At 37.5% G+C, this 22,134-nt stretch overlaps 2 protein-coding genes across 2 annotated transcripts in view; one reads left to right on the top strand and one right to left on the bottom strand.

The window, feature by feature from the left end:
* Positions 1-7,478, bottom strand: part of LOC136841139 (pinin-like) — a 55,558-nt gene extending 48,080 nt beyond the window's left edge. Inside the window, exon 1 of the mRNA XM_067108185.1 lies at positions 7,323-7,478. Within this exon, the coding sequence (XP_066964286.1) occupies positions 7,323-7,478 (156 nt within the window). The remainder of the gene's footprint in view (positions 1-7,322) is intronic.
* The window catches only part of RhoGAPp190 (Rho GTPase-activating protein 190), a 218,402-nt gene that overhangs the window by 10,428 nt on the left and 185,840 nt on the right, over positions 1-22,134 (top strand).

Genomic DNA, 22,134 nt, shown 5'->3' with positions numbered 1-22,134 from the left:
TAGGATAATGACGATGTAAGAGACTAATTTCATTTAGTGGGAAAAGGTTCAGCGTGTAAATGTTGGGGTGACATCAGAATTTAAATTCTGTTGTTGGAGATAGCAAGGTTTTAATTAACAGAACAACGTTGGAGGGGGCAGTAGGATTCAAAGGGCACTGGCTTGAAAGGAACGTCAGTAGAAACTACGTGATTGTGATGACATTGTTGTGGCGGGAGGGTAAAGGTTGCGGGCGGGGTTGGGGGGGGGGGAGTGGACATTGTTACTAGGGGCCAGGATGACTTCAAAGAAATTATTTTTAGTGATATGCGGGGACACTATAATCATTGTCTTGTTTGAGAGTTGATATTTACACACATTTTTAGAATCATACCCTCAGTATTTTTATTCTTGTAGAGGGAAGCGAATTCGCCCGTAGGTACGCCGGAATCTTTGAAAGTAATAGATGATTGCATTTGAACAGTGGACGGTATTGATCGGTTCGAAGAGGGACTGTGACGGGGTTGTAGCTTAGTGAATGAAGTGTTGCCAAGGAAACTAGCCGCGGAACGCACACGCTTTCCTGACGGCGACGGCGCCTTTGGTGAGCATCGCCTTCGTCACCGGCTGCCGCCCCCTCTCTTTTTTTTTTTTTTTTTTTTTTTTTGCAAAGGTAAATGGGCAGGTATCTTGATTTGTTTTACCAAGACCATTACTATTGAATGAGATTTAGCTAAGGTACTGAATAAGATTTAGTTAGAGAACTAACTCTTCTAAGAGGGACTCTTGATCATGACCGTAGGATAAAGGACCCCGTTGGAGGGTAGTGCCGTCATGGCAACTCACGCGGTGCACTGTAGGCGTTACTTAGGTTTTTTTGCAGCATTCCTTCTGAACCTAGCTGCAACCCGTTTACTGTACCTCCGTTCATATGCTCTTCCATTTTACTTTCCAGCCGCCCCTGACAATTGTTTCGAAGTGCAACAGAGGTTTTCCTCCAGTTACAAGTTTAAAACCTTTTTACTTTTAATTTTACCTTTCAGCGTTGATTGACCTCATAGGCCCCAACGCTTGGCTTTTGGCTTAAATTTTATATTGTAATCTATTCCGTAGGATAAGAAGGTCTTTGGTTTATGAGGCCTATGTCAAAATAGTATTCTTATGCCTATTCACCGGCCTTTACCTAGATTAGATAACCTATCAGGCCACCGCTGATAGATCGATAGGATATGCAGTTGTGCATTTGCCTTTGGAATGGCGAGTGTTGAACGTCAGCTTTTATTTACGTCGCTCGTCCTCCTGAATAAATGAACGTGATGAGCCTGTGCGTATTGGATTGTAGGTTAATCGCCCGGTTCTTTGTTTAAATCATTGTTTTTCTGTTCTGCGTTTGTTTCTCCGTGATTTGCTCTATGCACGGTTCCGGATTGTTTGAACTTGGTTGCGTTTTGTCAGGTGGTAGTTTGATGTAAAAAGGAATTGGTTCATTTTTTCCAGATTGTTTATCTTTTAGTCACGTTTCGTCAGGCGGTAGTTTGATTTAAAAAGAAATAAGGTACCTTTCCGGGATTGTTTATTTCAGTCATGTTTTGTTGGGTATCAGTTTGGTTTAAAAATAAACATTACTTTTTTCCGGATTGTTTATCTTTTTCCCGGATTGTTTATCGTAGTCACCTTATGTCAGGTGGTAGTTTAATAAAAAAAAATGAACGTTACTTTTTTCCGGATTGTTTATCTTAGTCACCTTATGTCAGGTGGTAGTTTAATAAAAAAAAAATGAACGTTACTTTTTTCCGGATTGTTTATCGTAGCTACGTTTTGTCAGGCAGCAGTTCGATTTAAAAAAACAGTTACTTTTTTTCCGGATTGTTTATGTTGGTCACCTTAAGTCAGGTGGTAGTTTGATTTTTAAAAATGAACGTTACCTTTCTTCGGATTGTTTATCTTAGTTACGTTTTGTCAGGCAGCAATTCGATTTAAAAAAAAAGTTACTTTTTTCCGGATTGTAGATTTAAAAAAAAAATTAACTTTTTTTCCGGATTGCTTATGTTGGTCACCTGATGTCAGGTGGTAGTTTGATTTAAAAAGAATAAACGTTACTTTTTTCCGGATTGTTAGTCTTAATCACTTAATATGTCAGGCGGTGGTTTGATTAAAAAAAAAAAAGATATGTTACTTTTTTCCTTCACGTTGGCAGATGACGTGGGAAGAATGCATTGGGAAGAACGTGTGTGTGTGTGTTTGATGGCGCATTCCCTCTGGGCGGATGGGGAATTGGGATGAAGAATGCATCATTCTCGCGAAGTTCCTTTCACACCCGGACGCGAAGGGCAGGGACGATAGGGATTTATGGGAAGGTACCGATGAGGGATTCGTGGGGGATTGCCCCTGCCATTTTGTGCCCTTGTCTCCTCCGGTAGAGTTGGGCGCGTTTGTCTTATTGGTTTCCGCTGAAGACGCCATGTTTGTTTGTTGTGTGTGTGTGTGTGTGTGTGTTTGTTTGTTTGTTTTTTTGCTTGCTTGTGAATGGTGTTTAGAGAATTTTGGTGAACAAGGTCAAGGGTTATTGAAGGTAATGTCAAGTGGTACCGCAAAGTGTGAGGAGACAATGCCGTTGTATATATATATATATATATATATATATATATATATATATATATATATATATATATATATATATATATATATATATATGGGTGCGTATGTATGTATGTACTATATGCATATATGTTTGTATGTTTATATATGATATATATGTATGTGTTTGTTTGTGTTACTTGCTTGAATTGATAGCTGATCATATCTGTATCAGATCCAAAAGGCATAGACTCGAATCCTGGCCGAGGCACATGCACTTGTGTAATTTCCTTAGTGTGGAATTATTCCTTAGATAAAGTGAATCCGAATTTATGGAATATTTGTGGCGTTACATGGCCTATGTCAAGCTCTTTTGCGTGCGCTGTTACGAGACCTCAGTTTTATGGAATTACTGAGGGTCTGTACGCTAAATATCGCTTCCATCTAAATATACAAGATATCCCCAATCCACGAGATAAGTTTTGTATGATTAATGATTTAGAGAACATTAGCGTTGACAGGTCACATAAGTAATGATAATTAGGTTAATGAATTAAACTGGAGGGTCGAAATTAGCTCCGTTAACTGTCTATAAATCGTTTTATGGTGACTTCCTTGCAGTTAATTTTTTTTACTTTGAAGGGGACCGTCGAGACACTCAGTTGCGAAGTCTCTGTTCATTGATTTCAAGGGTTAGGGTGGAGGGGTTGATGGCTAGATCAGCGCCGCTACTTTTTGCTCATTTGTAGAGAAAAGCAGGAAAGAGAAAGTGACGAGTTGATCCTCCCACTTCCCACGTGAGACTGGTAATGGATTAGCTTTAAGGCCCACCCGCATTTTCCCGAGCTGTAACGAGTACCGGGGCGTTTCCCTGAAAAAAGCGGGACGCCATATCTTAAAAGCTAACCGTAGAGTTTCCTAGAAAATAATCTCATTATGTTACCCACACCCAAATCACTGCATAGGTATTAGTCTAACCTTACTTAACCCAACCTAAACTAGGGGCATGGTAAAAAAAAAAAACCTGCGGCTGGTGCAATACTAGCATACATCTCGGAAATTTACGACCCGCCCACCGTATTCCCTAAGAGGTCACAGATAAATAAGCCAGTAGTACTACAACACAGCCGACAGGGAACCATGGCAACAGAAGAGGTTTAATTAAAAAAGATGTTTGCTTTATAAGCTCGCTTCGACCACATCGCCAAAGCTGCACACACTCGCAGATCAGAGGTGGTGGAACCTTTCTGCAGCCTGAGACTACCAACAGAGACCAAGTGAGAGGAGAGAGACGAGTAGAGTAACTAGATAAGAGAATGATAAAAATTTAATGACTAAGAATGGAAGTTAGCAGTGGGGAAAATAATGAAAGTATTCCAAAGCTATCTTACGTTGGCTGACAATAGATTTTGGGTGAATTATATATATATATATATATATATATATATATATATATATATATATATATATATATATATATATATATATGTGTGTGTGTGTGTGTGTGTGTGTGTGTGTGTGTGTGTGTGTGTGTGTGTGTGTGTGTGTGTGTGTGTGTGTGTGTGTGTGTGTGTGTAACTTAATCACGAAAATATGGAACGTGATGAATCTATGAATAAAGGCTAATGCCACGAAGGAAAATTAATACAGTGGGGTGGTTGCTTGGCTTGTCGACACAACTAGTGAAGGACAGTTGTGTCGAAAGGCCTAGCAACCACTCCGTTGTTTCAATTTTCCATCGTGGCAATATACTGTATATAGTTAAATCGGTCGGAAGCATTTGCAAGAAGAAACTAGGGAGACGGAACATTCCTTGTTAATGTTATTTGCTGAATAGTGGAAGCATTTCAATCTAATTTTGGGGTAAATATAATGAATGACAGTAGATGAGAGAAGAGATTAGTCACCCAGTAGGTGAAAGAGGAAAGACAGCTCGGTGTTTGTGCAAAATATTAAGAAGAGACCCTGATTGTGGAGGCCGGTGTGGCAATATATGATTGTTGAACCAGCTCTGCCTATATGGAAGGAGTGTGTGGATATTTGAATCAAGGAGGGAAAAAGCCTATATGGAAGGGATGTGTGGATATTTAAATTTTGGGCGGGGTGAGGCTAAGATGAACTGTTTACGCTGGTATGCGCAATGGCAAGAAATGACAGGATGGGAAAGGTGGAGATGCGTAGAAGCGATTAAAAGGTTGGGAGGATGGATTGTGCCGAAAGAATGGTGAAGTGTATTATTTAGAAGTAAGATGGAGGGGGAGGGGTGGGTTTGCCAGATGGCAATTATATAATATAATATAATTATATATATATATATATATATATATATATATATATATATATATATATATATATATATATATATATATATATATTGTAAATTATGTATTATATACACACACATATATACACATATATACGCATATATAAATAAATATTTATATACATACATATATAGTATATATATATATATATATATATATATATATATATACATATATATATATATATATATATATATATATATATATATATATATATATATATATATATATATATATATATTATGTGTGTGTATAAGAACAGAAACAAAAGCAGTGAACCCCCGACCGGTTTCTTTTGTTTAGACATCATCAAGAGGACTGGTACGTAACCGAAATAAACTCCATATTAGCTTTGGCGCAACAAATACAAACTAGCCCAGCCTACAGACGGTTGGAAACCGTCAGCAGGAGGAAGGAGTAGGCGAAGTAATCCTCCGTGACTGAGGATAAATGTGTCATTTACATGTCTTGTTTTTCACAAGGACAGCCGACCTCACACCTGGGTTGCTCTTTAAAGAGAATTGGAAAACACATTGTTTTGTCGACCTCTTGGGCCAGACTAGCTACATTCCATAAAATCAGTGTGTTTTGCATAATATATATATATATATATATATATATATATATATATATATATATATATATATATATATATATATATATATATATATATATACACACCCATATACATATACACTATATTTATATATGTGTGTATATATACTAATAATATCTTGGAACAGGACGTGAAAACAATGTCTTAACAAGAACATACATGTATATTCTTATTAAGACATTTTTTTTATATATTTTGTTCCAACATATTAGAATATTTCTTAGCGCCAGTCCAGTTAATGGCATGATTATTTTGTAACGTGAAAAAAATTTGTACTATTATCTACTGCATATCTTATACAGATTTTATGTTCATCTTTATATTTAAGTCTACATGCACGAGATGTTCTTAAAAGCATGAATATTAATACTCGTTACTTTTTGTGTGTGTATATATGTGTGTATATATATATATATATATATATATATATATATATATATATATATATATATATATATATATATATATATATATATATATATATATATATATATATATATATATATATATATATATATATATATATATATATATATATATATATATATATATATATATATATATATATATATATATATATATATATAGAATTTCCATATGACAGTAAGTGCTGGGATGGATCTGAAACATATCAATACCTTCATCATGTCCTATAGATATTTCTGTTTCCTTAATTGCTAAGTAATGATGAATATGACAGAGTAGATGTATTCCACAGTACTCAGAACCACAATTTAAATTCACAGGATGCAGGTCAGAAACAGTCGTCACCTTATTGATAAAGTAAAGAAAATTTTTGCTGTGTCAGCAAGTTGTGAGATTCGACCAAAGCAAAGGAGGCAGAATGAAGTGACGTTTCCATTGGTATTGTTAATGATGGAATTTTCCTCCCCGTTTTCCAAGTATGTAGGTTCATAAACGAGAGAGAGAGAGAGAGAGAGAGAGAGAGAGAGAGAGAGAGAGAGAGAGAGAGAGAGAGAGAGAGAGAGAGATGCAATTCGACCAAAGCAAAGGAAGCAACATGAAGTGATGTGTTCCATTTATATTGTTAATGATGGAATTTTTCTCCTCGTTTTCTAAGCGAATAGGTGAGAGAGAGAGAGAGAGAGAGAGAGAGAGAGAGAGAGAGAGAGGAAATGGAAATTATGTCAAGCATAAGGGGGATAAGAGAAATCTCACTGGAATGTAAAAAAATGTAAGAGAAAGACGGGTATTTCTATTAAGTTATGTAACCAGCAGAGAGAGAGAGAGAGAGAGAGAGAGAGAGAGAGAGAGAGAGAGAGAGAGAGAGAGAGATCAGTGGAATGTAAAAATTTTAAGAGAGGGAGATGGTTCCATCAGGCTTTACCACAGAGAGAGAGAGAGAGAGAGAGAGAGAGAGAGAGAGAGAGAGAGAGAGAGAGAGAGACCTGAGTGGAATATAAACATTTTAAGAGAGAGAGAGAGACCTGAGTGTGAGAAAGGGAGAGATTGTGTTAAGCATAAGAGAAAGAGAAGAGGAGAAAGGTCTTAGTGGGATGTAAAAATATTGAGAAATAAGGAAAGATGCTTTGATCAAGCGTTTAACCACAGAGAGAGAGAGAGAGAGAGAGAGAGAGAGAGAGAACAAACCGGAGTAAAGAAGACAAGTCAACCTTCGTCCACCTAATGAAGACGTCTTAATTCTGTATGTGGAGCATCTTTGTTCCTATACGTAAGTGTAAAGGCACCACCAGATCCTACCACTGCTTCCACCACAGACCACACAAGACATCGCACACGCACACACGCACGCACTCACACACACCCAGTTGTTGCCGGCAGGCCAGATCAATAGCCACTAATACCCCATGCTGCTGCTGCTGCTGCTGCTGCTGTCTCTGCCTCTGCTGCCTGCTGCTTTTCCTCCTCCTCCTGCTCATGCCACCTTCTCGGGCTGCTGTCTGTGTCCTGCTGTTCGGTATCTCTTTTCGACGTATATTCTGACACTTCGATGAGAACATTAGTGACCTTGTAGTCTCTCTCTCTCTCTCTCTCTCTCTCTCTCTCTCTCTCTCTCTTAATTCTCCTCATTGACCAGGTGAAATAACTGGTACATCCACCAAGTTCCGCGTTTGTCATCTGTTGGAATTCATTGTTTCGCCACTTTGGGCCGTCATCCTGGTATGTGTGTACCTCTTGAATGTTGAAGAGTGACCAGGGACATTCTCTCTCTCTCTCTCTCTCTCTCTCTCTCTCTCTGAAAAAATGGTTTGTCCATGGTTATACATGAAGGGATGTTGAAGAGTCACCGGGACATTGAAGGTTTCTCTCTCTCTCTCTCTCTCTCTCTCTCTCCCTCTCTCTCTCTCTCTCTCTCTCTCTCTCTCTGTAGACCTTTGCCTTTTGAAGGAGTGCCTGAAATGTATCGGTTTGTAATCTACCTGCAATTGCATTCACTTTATGAATGTTAATATTTTTTTAGAGGAGGTGAGGGGGGAAGACTTTCAGCATTATGGCACGTCCATTACCCTATGGTCATTACCCTCGCGCATTCGTTAATTGCTTACATAACGTTATTCTGCACAGAGCTTTGGTATTCCGTTATAGAATGCACTTCACGCTGGCCTTGAGAGCGGCGCCCACTTAAGATTTTTATGGGGGCGGCAGAAAGTGGCGAAACTACAAGTACAGATTGTCTAAGGGTTGTATGCAATAAGATAGTAGAGAGAGAGAGAGAGAGAGAGAAAGGATTCTAATTATTAGCCACACTTTATTTTTTTCCCCTGAGGCACAAGGAAATATTTGATATACGCTAATCTTGGCTGTCGCGACCTTACATGCCACGTGATGCCATTTGCACTTAAAGTATTTCATGCACCTTCATGTCTCAAGTTTTTATGAGCAATGAAATATAGATGCGCGCCCTCTCTCTCTCTCTCTCTCTCTCTAACTGAAAGGAAGTCATTGTCCAACGTCTGTGTATTCTGCAGTATGGATTAACGCAGCGTGATTTCTATAACGACGTTAATTAATCTGCCGGGTTACTACAAAATAAAAGGTACTTTCCGTTGACCTCACTTGTGGAAAAGGTAATTTTAGTACAGGGGATGAGTTGTCCTTTTTCAATACCAGGGGGGTATTCTACATAATATGTTTTTAATCGGTCTTATTCGGAGGTAATTTCCCCTTATATTCCTCTCTCCTCTCTCTCTCTCTCTCTCTCTCTCTCTCTCTCTCTCTCTCTCTCTCTCTCAAACACCTAGCAGCACTTACGTCAAATACCAACATTTCGATGAGCTACATACAAGAAGATAGGAAAGTGAAGGAAAAGTAAAATGAATTGTCTCTTAAATACTAATTATCTTGACGTCAAAGGGAAGTGTCAAGTTCATGTTGGCTTGTTCGATTGTCATATGAGTCTCATGAATATGACAAGTTTAAAGGAATTTTTTTTTTCTTTTTCATTAGGTTGTATTCAGGATCCGTCTTATAGAGCAGTGCTGCTCTGAGCTACCTAGATATTTGATAGGCTAGGTTCATATTACAGTTGATGCATGTACAAAAATTCCAGTTAAGATTATGTGACAGAAGTTACCAAATTAAATTAACGGTTATCTTAAGTCGAGACTGAAGTCTGGTTATCATAATAAACAATAACTGGAAGACAGTTGGGTTTAGTTTTTTTTTTTTCTGCGACTGATCTTTTGTACCATCCTGTAGTGGGTTAGTGATGCCAGTATACCTCACGTAGTGCACTGTAGGCATTGCTGAAGGTTGTTTGCAGCGTCTATTCGGCCCCTGGCATCACCTACTTTTTCGCCTTTTACTTTACCTCCGTTCCCACTTGTTTCTTCCGTGTTGCTGTCCAACCACTCCAACTCCCTCATTTCACTGCAAGCAAGGAGTGGCTGAAAGTGCCCTAGTGCTTGGCTTTATAGGAAAATTTTCATAAATCAAATCGTATATTTTGTACCAATAAGCCCAAGAAAGAAATTCTCAGTCCCAGTTTTCGATTCCAAGTCATCGCGTTTGAGAAATTTGTCGCTCTCGCTGTGCCAGAGAATATGGAGTTCTGGGATATGGAATTCTCCCGCCGCCGAGAAAGGGCTGTGTAGAAGCATCCAAGGTCTTTGGGCCTTTTTTAAGGTCTTTGGACCTTGGAAGCACCTATAAAGTGCCTCGCCTAGAGAGGCCATCCGCTCAGCTAGTGAGCCCCAAGTTCGTGGTTTGCGTCAGGAGAGTGAAGATGGAAAAGCCACGGCTGATATCCTTTTTTTTTTTCCTTTCTTTTTTTCTGGTAGTGTTCCGTGGTCGTGTTTTTGTAGAGCTACATCTTGTGTGAACATAAGGTCCCTAACTTATATATTTGACTTGGGATTACAGACTCAGAATGGTCTGGTACAGACGTACAGACTGCTGTTGCGGTGCGACTGTCGAATGCATGACGATATTTGTATTTCATCTGGCGTTCATGAATTGTTTCCTTCTGTTGTTTTTCAAGTTATATTTTAGATTTTTATTCCCGGAGAAATTTCCTCAGAATGCCTGAGTGTCCTGATGGAGGAACGGCAAAGGTATTTTATCTGGTCAAGTCAGTTTTTATCGCGAGAAATTGCTCGTGATTTGACAGTTGAAATCATCTCTCTCTCTCTCTCTCAGTATGCAATTATGTATTTTTATGTGCACACATTATTTTGTCACCATCTGTTTATAGAACTTATTATTTACGCGTGTATACAGTATTATTATACAATTAAAACACGGCAACCGCTCCGTTACCATGTCGGAATTTAATAATTCCACGTTTCCTTCTTTATCGTTCAGAATTGTAAATTTTTTCAATTTTCCAAGCTGCATAAGACCGAGTGCGTCGAGACGCAAAAAATCTTCCTTGGAGATATCTAGTTCCCGTCGCTCCTTCTGAAAAATAAACCAGAACAGGTAATGGACCTGTCATACGTGACGCAGGATAAGTTCTCTTCGTGTCTTCTTGCACCGTCTCTTGAAGTACACATGCATGCTGAGCCGAATGTTTAATCTGCTTAAGGTTTTTTTTTTTTTTTTATGCCTATCAACATGTCAACTGGGGAATTTTCGTTTTACTTGTAAGGCTTTGTGAGATGGGAAAAGCTTGTTTGCACAGTTAGATTTTTATACATACAGTATATATTTTATATATATATATATATATATATATATATATATATATATATATATATATATATATATATATATATCAGTGCGCTTTTCGTTACAGTTGACTTTCTGTACAATTCAGCCTGTAGCCTTTAATTTCTCTCTCTCTCTCTCTCCTGTCTGCCCTTCCTCCACCATATATATATATATATATATATATATATATATATATATATATATATATATATATATAATATGCACATATATATTTATATTTATATATATATATATACATATGTAATTATATATATATATATATATATATATATATATATACTGTATATATATATATATATATATATATATATATATATATATATATATATATATATATATATATATATATATATATATATATATATATATATATGTTTGTGTGTGTGTGATGGACTTTACTCACATATTTGTATTGGTAGTCCCTCTCGCTCTGATACGCTACGTATAGCTATACACACATCAACGGCAAACACTCTCAGAGTCCCCCATATACATAAATCTGCTGAAATTCCATCCCTTACCTCTGCCCTTATGAGGGGAAACCTGGAGAAAGGGGCGTGGGGTGTTAGGGGAAGGAAAGGGGGAGGGGAATTGGTGATGTTGGAGACACTCCTCGAGTTGAATGAATGAGAAATCAATACTGGGTCGTGGATTACCTTTCAGCCACTACTGTAGACCTTGGATTCAGGGACCCCCCCAGTAGAAAAACGGATTAATGTTGCTCAGTTTTTCTTTTATTTGCTGTAAAGGGGGTAGGGGCTTTTATTTGGAATTTGGAGTGTGAGGGCTTTTGGTAGAGGGATGGAACCTAGCCTCTTTGGTGCTCGTTAAAGATTTTTTTTTTTTTAATGCTAGGGTTTCTCGTATGTACGTTGCACGTTGTCGGTATTCTAGTATGTGACTACAGGTGTTATTGAATTGTTAATAGCAGTACACAAGTGTTCTTACAAGCACAAATGATCACTGTGCTTGTTATTATGTTTGTAAAGAAAAAGTCATTACTACAATAAGTATTTTAAAGATGTAGTTTTTCCTTTTCATTTAATTTCACGTTCCAGCTCATTTTCTTTCTTTATGCCTAGGGGGGTAGTGCCGTTAGTGCACCCCATGCAGTGCACTGTAGGCACTACTTAAGGTTCTTTGCAGCGTCCCTTCGCCCCCTAGCTGCAACCCTTTTCGTTTCTTTTGCTGCACCTCCTTTCATATTCTCTTTCTTCCATCTTATTTTCCACCCTCTCATAACAATTGATTCCCAGTTCAAGTGCGAGGTTTTCCTCCTGTTACATCTTGCAAACCTACTGTCAGTTTCCGTTTCAGCGCTGAATGGCCTCATGGGTCCCAGTGCTTGTCCTTTGGCCTAAATTCTATATCGAATTTAATTCAATTTTCTTTCTTTAGACTGGTCAAGTACTCAGCGATATGGTATCTGGTCAAGGTCAGGAAGGGGAACCATCGTCTTGATAACATCTATTTGTGGAATCCTGGTTTCCATGCGGCCACTCCTCACGTGACTCTTTTCTGTCACCCTTGGTTCCTCCCTTCCTCTACCATTTCAGTTGAATGTTCCTCGTTTAATTAAAATCATTAAACTTGATTTTCAGGGAAGATTGTTGGGTCAGGATCTTAGAAGAATTAAATGATAATTCCGTCCCTTCGTTGCAAGGCCCCTTAAGCCTTGGGCCTCTGGTGAGATGTCTTTGCATTTAAACATTTAGGTTTTGGATTAAGTGTTGTTTTGTATTGCAAAATATCAGAAATAGTTTTAGATTCCTTATTTAACTTGGCGAATTCGTGAGCATACTGAAGTGAATAAATGCATGTGTATTGTTAGTAATATTACACACTGCAGTTTTTGTACCTGGGAACTTCAGTTTTAAAAGGGAAGTTAGCTTTTTAGTTTCTTGTAAAAGAAAACTATTGAGATGGCTATGTTTGTCCGTCCGCACTTTTTCTGTCCGCCCTCAGATCTTAAAAACTTCTGAGGCCAGAGGGCTGCAAATTGGTTGATTATCCACCCTCCAATCATCAAACATACCAAATTGCAGCCCTCCAGCCTCCTCAGTAGTTTTTATTTGATTTAAGGTTAAAGTTAGCCATGATCGTGCAACGCCACAACACAGGCTGCCACGGCCGGCTGAGAGTTTCATGGGCGGCGGCTCATACAGCATTATACCGAGACCACTGAAGATAGATCTGTTTTCGGTGGCCTTGATTATACGCTGTATAGAACACACGACTGCGCCGAAAAAACTTCAGCGCATTTTGTACTTTTTTTTTTTTTTTTTCCAAACGGCGTGTTTTGAACGGCTTGTTTCTTTTAGGTCTGGTTATTTGGCCAATTAGAATTTTTTTATGCAATTCTTTTGGATGCATAAATTAGATCAAAGCCGTATGCCATGAAGAGGAAGACAATTAAAATCTTTGAAGAGTTCTCAAACAAGGATATTTACATTCTCTGTGAAAACTGAAGAGAATCAATTGCCCTCCTCACCTAGGCAACCAGAGAGAAAACCTACCTTCAAGTCCCAAAGACTGGTACACTGTAAGCAAGAAACATGCTGATAGGAGGATCAAATATTTATTTACAAAATGCCTGAGGTCGACCAGTCGTAAAGAGAAAAAAATACCTTTTTTATTGCAGTTAATTCTTTGAGTGGCAAAGCATTTTTATGGAGAAGATTTTATCGTCTCTTATACTGATAAAGTTATGTGGTCTATACTTTTTATCTCCATCTGTCTGTCTATTCGTCTGTCTACTCAACAGTCAGTCCTTCGGTCAGTTAGTCTGTCGTTTAGGTCGTCTGTCACTGCACTGTTACTTTTTGTTCTTCCTAAACGATTTAAGACATTCTGGTCAAACCAGATGCAGAGGTAGACTCTCATGTACTATTTTGCTTGAAGGGAGACGTCCATCTGACTGTTTCCCAGTGTATCTATCACATTTACCTTTTCATCACAACTCCTGCATAGCTGAACGGATCTAATTCAAACTTGGAAAAAGGTGAAGCGTTATGCATAGATGTGCGTGAAAGGAAATTGTACGAACTTCTGTCAGTAAGCCAATATGTCTGTCACGCTTACCTCGTCATTTCATCTCATACACGGTGGAAGGGATCTCGGCAAAACTCAAAACTGACGCAGTCTTAATACTAGTTCAGATTTAAAATTGACGCAGTCTTAGTATTAGTTCAGATTTCAAAACTGACGCAGTCTTAATAATAGTTCAGAATAAAAAATTGACGCAGTCTTAATAATAGTTCAGATGTCAAAATTGACGCAGTCTTGATAATAGTTCAGATGTCAAAATTGACGCAGTCTTAATAATAGTTCAGATTTCAAAGTTGACGCAGTCTTAGTAGTTCAGATTTCAAAATTGACGCAGCCTTAATAATAGTTCAGGTTTCAGAATTGACGCAGCCTTAATAATAGTTCAGATTTCAAGATTGACGCAGTCTTAATAATAGCTCAGATTTCAGATTTGAAACAGTCTTAATAATAGTTCAGATTTCAAGATTGACGCAGTCTTAATACTAGTTCAGATTTCAAAGTTGACGCAGCCTTAATAATAGTTCAGAATAAAAAATGGACGCAGTCTTAATAATAGTTCAGATGTCAAAATTGACGCAGTCTTAATAATAGTTCAGATTTCAAAGTTGACGCAGTCTTAGTAGTTCAGATTTCAAAATTGACGCAGCCTTAATAATAGTTCAGGTTTCAGAATTGACGCAGCCTTAATAATAGTTCAGATTTCAAGATTGACGCAGTCTTCATAATAGCTCAGATTTCAGATTTGAAGCAGCCTTAATAATAGTTCAGATTTCAAAATTGACGCAGTCTTGATACTAGTTCAGATTTCAGAATTGACGCAGCCTTAATAATAGTTCAGATTTTCATATATTTTCCATAACTCGATCGTACCCCGTAACTTTTGACATAGAAGGGATAGATACATAATACATCATGATATACTGTACATACCCACACTGTCAAGAAACCCTGTCAGTTGATACCCAGCTTATGATTCTGTGACTCTGACCCTGACCTCCTTATTACAGATTGCTGCCATCTGGGCCATTTATGTGTCGCAAACATATCAAGTAAATTTTTTTTATTTAGTATGCGATAACTTGTGCTGATGCTATTATTTTTCATCTTACTATCAACCCCAACCCCCTCCCCCCAAAAAAAAATTAGGAGGTACCCACTTGCTTAAGGTACAATAGTTTAAGACAGAAATATTTGTTTGTTATTTAATTAAAGGAAAAGGTTGTGCTTGCCCAACGTCAAAACTTTGACTTGCAACTACAGGAAATGTCATCTCTATTATATATTTCCCATATATTTTTATTGGGGTGAAAGAATAAGGTCAAGGTAGCGTTCTCTTCTCTCTCTCTCTCTCTCTCTCTCTCTCTCTCTCTCTCTCTCTCTCTCTCTCTCTCTCGGGTGACATGTGAGTAAAATTCTCCTACAACTTTAATTACTTCCTAATTGCTCAGCTTCTCTTTAAGAAGTTGGGGAAGGTTAGGTAATTTTGCTGCCCTTCCCCCAACAAAAATCTAAAAGCATTGTGTCTCTTCAATGGTTCAGCTGTCACTTTGCCATTTTTCATATGAATGTGTTTAATTGATGATTCGGGTATTTTGGCAGTCAGTGGGTCTCTTGTTGGAGGATGTTACATATAATGGTACTCATTGTTCGTGGAGAGAGAGAGAGAGAGAGAGAGAGAGAGAGAGAGAGAGAGAGAGAGAGAGAGAACCGGGATCATTTTACCAAGGCAGATTTGCTTTAATCAGAGGAATGCTGATTCATCAGCTGGTAACGTATAATATTACGGTATGGTCGCTAGTGTCGTGACGTGCCGCTCGGATGTCGCGAGTTCGCGTTCTCCCCTAAGGCGATATAAAAAAATCACCGGCTCTGTATCATGATCAGTTACTGCCGCAGTGTGGGGTCTGCGGTGGGAGGTTGAAACCAGCATTCTTTCGAAGCTTGAAGAATTTAAAGTCAACGGCCCCTTTGGTGTGCTTGTTCCATGTGAATGGGTTTCATCTACCGAAATAATAATAATAATAATAATAATAATAATAATAAAAATGATAATAATATTAGTGCATAATGGCATGACGGAAATTCGCGTTAAATCCGTTTTGAGAGGAAAAAATTTAAGTTGTCAAACCAAAGCTTTTGTCGCGTGATAGGTTCTCGTCTTTGTTTATGGCCAGAAACTTTGTGAGAGAGACGGGTGTGAAGGCTTTAGTTTTCTGCTTTAGGAAAACTGTTGTGCAGCTTTGTCTGTCCGTCCACACTGCATTTCTGTCCACACTTTGCTGTCCGCATATCTTCTGCATGCCTCAGATCCCACGAAAAATTGCACAGGGCTCAGAGGGTTTGCAAATTGGGATGTTGGTCATCCACCCTCCAGTAATGAAACATACCAAATTTGCGCCCCTCTAGCCACAATAGTTTTTATTTTATTAAAAAGTTAGCCATAATCGTGCGTCTGGCAACGATATAGGATAAACCACCACCGGGCCGTGGTTAAAGTTTTATGGGTGCGGCTCATACAGCGTTATACCGAGGCCACCGAAAGACAGATCTGTTTTCGGTGGCCTTGATTAGACGCTGTACAGAAAACTCGATTGCGCCGAAGAAACTTCGGCGCATTTTTTTACTTGTTGTGTTTTCTAGATCATTCTCTTGCAACATGAATGTTGATCTGCTTTGCAACGTAGAGTTGGCTTTAAACTAGTAAATCCACATTGGATGACGTGAAGCAAATGTGCTGTTAGATTCATAGATAAGAAATCGGAGGAATTAAAAACATTGGTCAAATGAATGATCGTGTTTCAGATATTTGTGTTACTATGCAGTTATGATTGTCATTTTCATTAATGGCATTTGACTGATGAAATGTTAATTGTTTTTAATTTTGAAAATTCGATCAGCTGTATCCATGATTGAAGAACATGACATTTCCTTAGTAAACTGTTTAAAATTATTATAATACTGAAAGAGAGCTTTTTCGTTATAAAAGTATAAAAAAAAAAACTTGGAAATTGAAACCTTTTATCACTTTATTGAAACAAAAAAATCGGAGAAATTGAAACCTTCATCATTTTATCATCACAAAAACCCAGAAACTTTCCCTTTAACCCTCACATCAGTTCTGGGCCGTTTATCCCTCTCCGACACGCAGAAAGTGGCCATGCATGTTACTGAACTCCTTGTATTTCATTTCCAGCACCGGGGCAAAACTTGTGGCATTTTAAGAGTCCATGATTGAAGGTGCTGGAAAATGTGTGTTATGAGAAAGGTACATTATCGTAAGAAGGCTTATGAGAGAGAGAGAGAGAGAGAGAGAGAGAGAGAGAGAGAGAGAGAGAGAGAGAGAGAGAGAGAGAGAGAGGCAGGCCTCGAAAGTAGGTCCTTTTGCAGAGACACGAAACTCAGGTGAAATGTGGAACTGCTCTGGAGATGGAAAGAGGGAAATAAGTGTTGAGTGATATTACTTTTGCGAGGAAGGAGAAGGGTTGAGGAATATTTTTTGTTTTTGTTTACAATTTTCCTTTGGACTGCGATTTATTTATTTTCTTTTATTTATTTATTTATTTATTATTATTATTTTTTTTTTGCTCTTAAGGCAGAGACCAATCGGTTGGGATGGTTGTACATCATGTATGAATAATAATTCACATGATTTTCATATGGTATTTAATTCTCTGCTGTCAGAATCTTGGATAGCTTATATAAGAGTACTTGTTATATTTCGTGTCACGGAACTAAAAAAAGAATAATAAAAATGTACAGTTAACTTACCAGATTTGACCTCGTTGTCTTGAATGATCTTAATGATCGTTAAATTGATTTCTGCTTACGACAATTGAAACTGATTTGTCATAGATAACTGTGAGGTAATTGGCGTGTCATTAGGTTTGATCTTGTTTAAAATTGTCGAGAGATCTACACTAGATAAGCAAAGGAATCTTGTTAAAACTTGATTAGGTGGATTAGCAATGTATTTTGAGATAATCATTTTAGAAAACGATTATCTGTATGTATATATATATATATATATATATATATATATATATATATATATATATATATATATATATATATTATATATATTAACTGGTTAAACACATTATATATATATATATATATATATATATATATATATATATATATATATAATTAAACTATATATATATGTTGTGTTTTAATTATTTATTTGTTTAGATATATATATATATATATATATATATATATATATATATATATATATATATATATATATATATATATATTGTTTATTGTGAGTGAATTTTGATAGCAAAAGAAATAGTTTGCAATTTTTTTTCTATAATTCCCTTATAAAACATATCTTCAAGTAGATATAAGGCTATAATGGCTTCGAATATGTTTCAGTGGCCCATTTTATATGATTTGCGGGTTTTCCCCATAGCTTTTTCTTCTGCCTAGTATCTTTACCAGTAATGAAAGGCCTTAATACATTGGCTGGATATAAATAATTTTAAAAGTTAAATGTATTGATGAACTCTGTAGGTAATTTATAACAGTAGTAATCCAGAACAATAAAAAAAATAATGCCAGAACTTTGTTGTGGCCGGATTGAAGCAGTAGGCGGACAGACTACAAGTTCTTGCTCACTTAAAGCCAGATTTATAAAAATGAAGTAAAAGGAATACCCGATTAAATATTAAAGGAAAAAATTAAACATAAGTAAAGTTCAATTTCAGACAACCATAAACTGGAGATATTGCTGTTTGCCTTCACGCTATGTGTATCTGTTACAGGCATGTCCGTACCTAAATATACACGTTTAAGATCAGTTAGATTAGGCTCTCCTAGCTGAAGCACAACCTCCCAGGCCCACGTCGTCCCCAGGAATGATGGGATTATGCTGCTCATCCTTGGCAAAGCAATTGAGGATAAAATGCTTAGCAAGGCGTCTTTGACATTCGTCGGGCGATCAAAGTTAATCCGTCTTAGGCGTTCGTAAGAATTCCCTCTTGGCTTAGACAGCACTTTCACGGCCTCATTCCTGCTGAAGAAAGGAAAGAAACCTTGTGCTTGGGGTCGCTAGAAACCTGATTGCAGTGCCTTTGTGGACCTTTGGTCTCTGGCGGTTGTTTTCTGAAGGTTTCTTATGGTAGAATTTGGTCGTTTATGCAGTTTGTTGTTTTATTGGTAACTTTAGCTGAAGCTAGCTGATTAATTAACAAAAGACGACCGCAAGGATATTTGCCTCGAGGCTATGGATATTGGTTCAGTTCCTTCTTCCAGTCTCCTTTGCTGCTGGCCAGTTTACTGCCGAAATGGTGTGTCTAATAATTTGACTACATGAACATAACTTGAGAGAGGAATATCGACTGAAGCCATAAAACACGGCGATCATCAGTGTCAGGTTGCGTAGAGAAAAGCCAAATGATTAAGATTCTGTTTTTAAATTACACGTGATTTTTCACTGTTTTCTAGTAATATCTCTTGTCTTTTTAGTATGATACAGGCAGACGGGCAAGCTAATTTATTTTGTGTTTCATCATACCAGTTGTAAAAAAAAAAAAAAAAAAAAAATAGATAAATAGAAACTACTGATCCCATGACGATATTTTGGTAGTTCCGTTTGGAGAATTCATCCGAAATTATTTCAAGGCTTTTTTTTTTTTTTTCTTGCAGAAAGTCTTTTTCGAAGGCAGTAACTCGTCCCGTCCTTTACTGTATCCTGAAAATCGGGTCGCTTTTTGTTCACATAGGTGTGATGTACCTCTTTAAGATTTGGACCTTCATTGGAGGGTACAGTTGCTGAAAAATCAATAAGCATTACGGAGAGAGAGAGAGAGAGAGAGAGAGAGAGAGAGAGAGAGAGAGAGACTCTGTGTGTGGGTGTGTGTGTAAGAAGAGAAGAAAGAAAGGGGGAGATGCCATGAATGGGAGATGAGATTTATTTGCTTGTGAAGGTGCGTTGTTTTAGATTTCTATATGGTATTTTATTTTATTATTTTCTAGCATTATTGTAGGTTGGGGGCTGGTTGTTTAAAGGAGGAAGTGTATTATATTATATATATATATATATATATATATATATATATATATATATATATATATATATATATATATTATATATATATATAGTAGTATATATGTATGTTTATATATGTATATATGCTCTGTAGATACATACTGTACATACATATATATGCATACATACACATCTTTTACATATATATATATATATATATATATATATATATATATATATATATATATATATATATATATATATATATATATATATATAACGAAAAATCTGTTCAGGTTGTTTTTAATACTTTCCAATTTCTGAATGACTTTTTTAATGGTTAAAATGAGGGCAGTAAACCCGTGAGAGAACTGTCGAGTTGCAATCATTTAAATATGACAGAACAAATTTCTGGAATTTTTCATTTACACAGTAAACTTGAACAAGTGTTTAATGACCATCGGTAATAATAGTAACACTTCTTCCCGCCTACTGAAGAAGATAAGTACATGTCTTTAGTTTGAGCCGAGGGCGCCTTAATTTCGGTGGGCTGCGTTCAACGCCCCTTTTGCGAACGGGTTAACGGTGTGCAAGAACACGTTCGTGGAATTCAAGTGCTACTTATCCATTTAACCTCCGTGATTATGGCTTCTAAAATGTCTCCCTTTCCATGGAAGGGCTAACGATGCGTTTCTTACGAACTCTTAGGTGCCGTGATAACGAAAAAGCCTGATGAATATTATGTTACTTTTTTTTTTTTTTTTAAGTCTATTATGAAAACTGATTAGATGAGACTAGTCTCCTCTCTGTGGCCTCGCAAAGAAAGTGGTAGTTGGATGGTCTCACTTGCTAGTCGACCCGCGTTCGAGCCCTGAACCGTGCGAGGAAAGGAACGGCATGGGCGTGTTTCGTTATCAGTACAGTATCCCTTTGTGGACCCAAGCTGTGTATTATATACATTATTATGTGCGTAATGGTTGGTCGTCTCTTTTGGGTCGAGGCTGGAGAGAGAGAGAGAGAATCAGTACTCTTCAGAATGCATTCCATCGTATCATAATTGAAAACGGGAGAGCCTCTATCGTTTGGAAACCATTACTACAAGATCTCTAGAGCGCTTACATTGTTATTTGGAATTCGGAGTGAGGTGTGAGCTGTAAATGTCTCAATATCTCAGACTGTTCCGGAAACGGTTTCCCATCTCATTCGTTTTTATTTGAAATTATTTACTCTTAATACGTTTTTCTGTTTATTTATACATTCGTTAATTTATTTTTTCATTTTCTAATAACTGATCTCTTCTTTCTGTATTTCTTGTTAAATTACGTTGCGTCTTTCAAATGAGCACCGTATTCTTTGGAGGCTGAATTTCAAGTTAATGGCCCCTTTGGGTTCTTCCACATGAATATGGTTCTCATCATTTGAGCAATAATAATAATAATAATAATACTAGTAATGAAATTGCTATCTCTCTCTCTCTCTCTCTCTCTCTCTCTCTCTCTCTCTCTCTCTCCTATCCATTTAGATACATGATGGATGTAGTCAACCTTATTTGAAGATAGTTAGTTTTCCTTGCCACACCTTCCGTGCCAGTCTCTCTCTCTCTCTCTCTCTCTCTCTCTCTCTCTCTCTCTCTCTCTCTCTCTCTCTCTCTCTCTCTCAGTATGAAGTATGTCTCTTCTGGTCCTAGTGACCATCAGCCAGTAATGTAGACCCGCAGAACTTGAAATGTTTCAATGTAAAAGAAATGCTGTTGTTTTCTTATTGTTACGATAAAGGGGGCTACTTGTGTCAGTTCACAGGGCTGCATTAGGGCTCTCTCTCTCTCTCTCTCTCTCTCTCTCTCTCTCTCTCTCTCTCTCTCTCTCTCTCTCGGAATTCCGTTTAGTATAATACATGATGGATTCAATCAACCTTATTTGGAGGTAGTTTCCCTTGCCACACCTTCCTGCCATTCTCTCTCTCTCTCTCTCTCTCTCTCTCTCTCTCTCTCTCTCTCTCTCTCTCTCTCTCTCTCTCTCTCTCTCTCTCTCTCCTCTACTGACTTTCATTTAGCATAATACGTGGTGAATTTAATCAGATATATTAGGAAATGTTTTCCCTTGCTATATTCACCATGCCACTCTCTCTCTCTCCATTGCTACACTTTCCATGCCATCTCTCTCTCTCTATTGCTACACTTTCCATGCCATCTCTCTCTCTCTCTCTCTCTCTCTCTCTCTCTCTCTCTCTCTCTCTCCATTGCTACACTTTCCATGCCATCTCTCTCTCTCTCTCTCTCTCTCTCTCTCTCTCTCTCTCTCTCATTGCTCTCTCTCCATTGCTTCCATGCCATTTCTCTCTCTCTCTCTCTCTCTCTCTCTCTCTCTCTGTGTGTGTGTGTGTGCGTCTCGCAGTATACTGTAATACATGATGAATTTAATCAACCATATTTGGAGATATTT

Source organism: Macrobrachium rosenbergii, chromosome 8 (genome assembly GCF_040412425.1).
Source record: "Macrobrachium rosenbergii isolate ZJJX-2024 chromosome 8, ASM4041242v1, whole genome shotgun sequence".
NCBI classification, from domain to species: domain Eukaryota; kingdom Metazoa; phylum Arthropoda; class Malacostraca; order Decapoda; family Palaemonidae; genus Macrobrachium; species Macrobrachium rosenbergii.
Note: the sequence above shows the minus strand (reverse complement) of the source record. Positions and strands in the feature narration are given on the sequence as shown.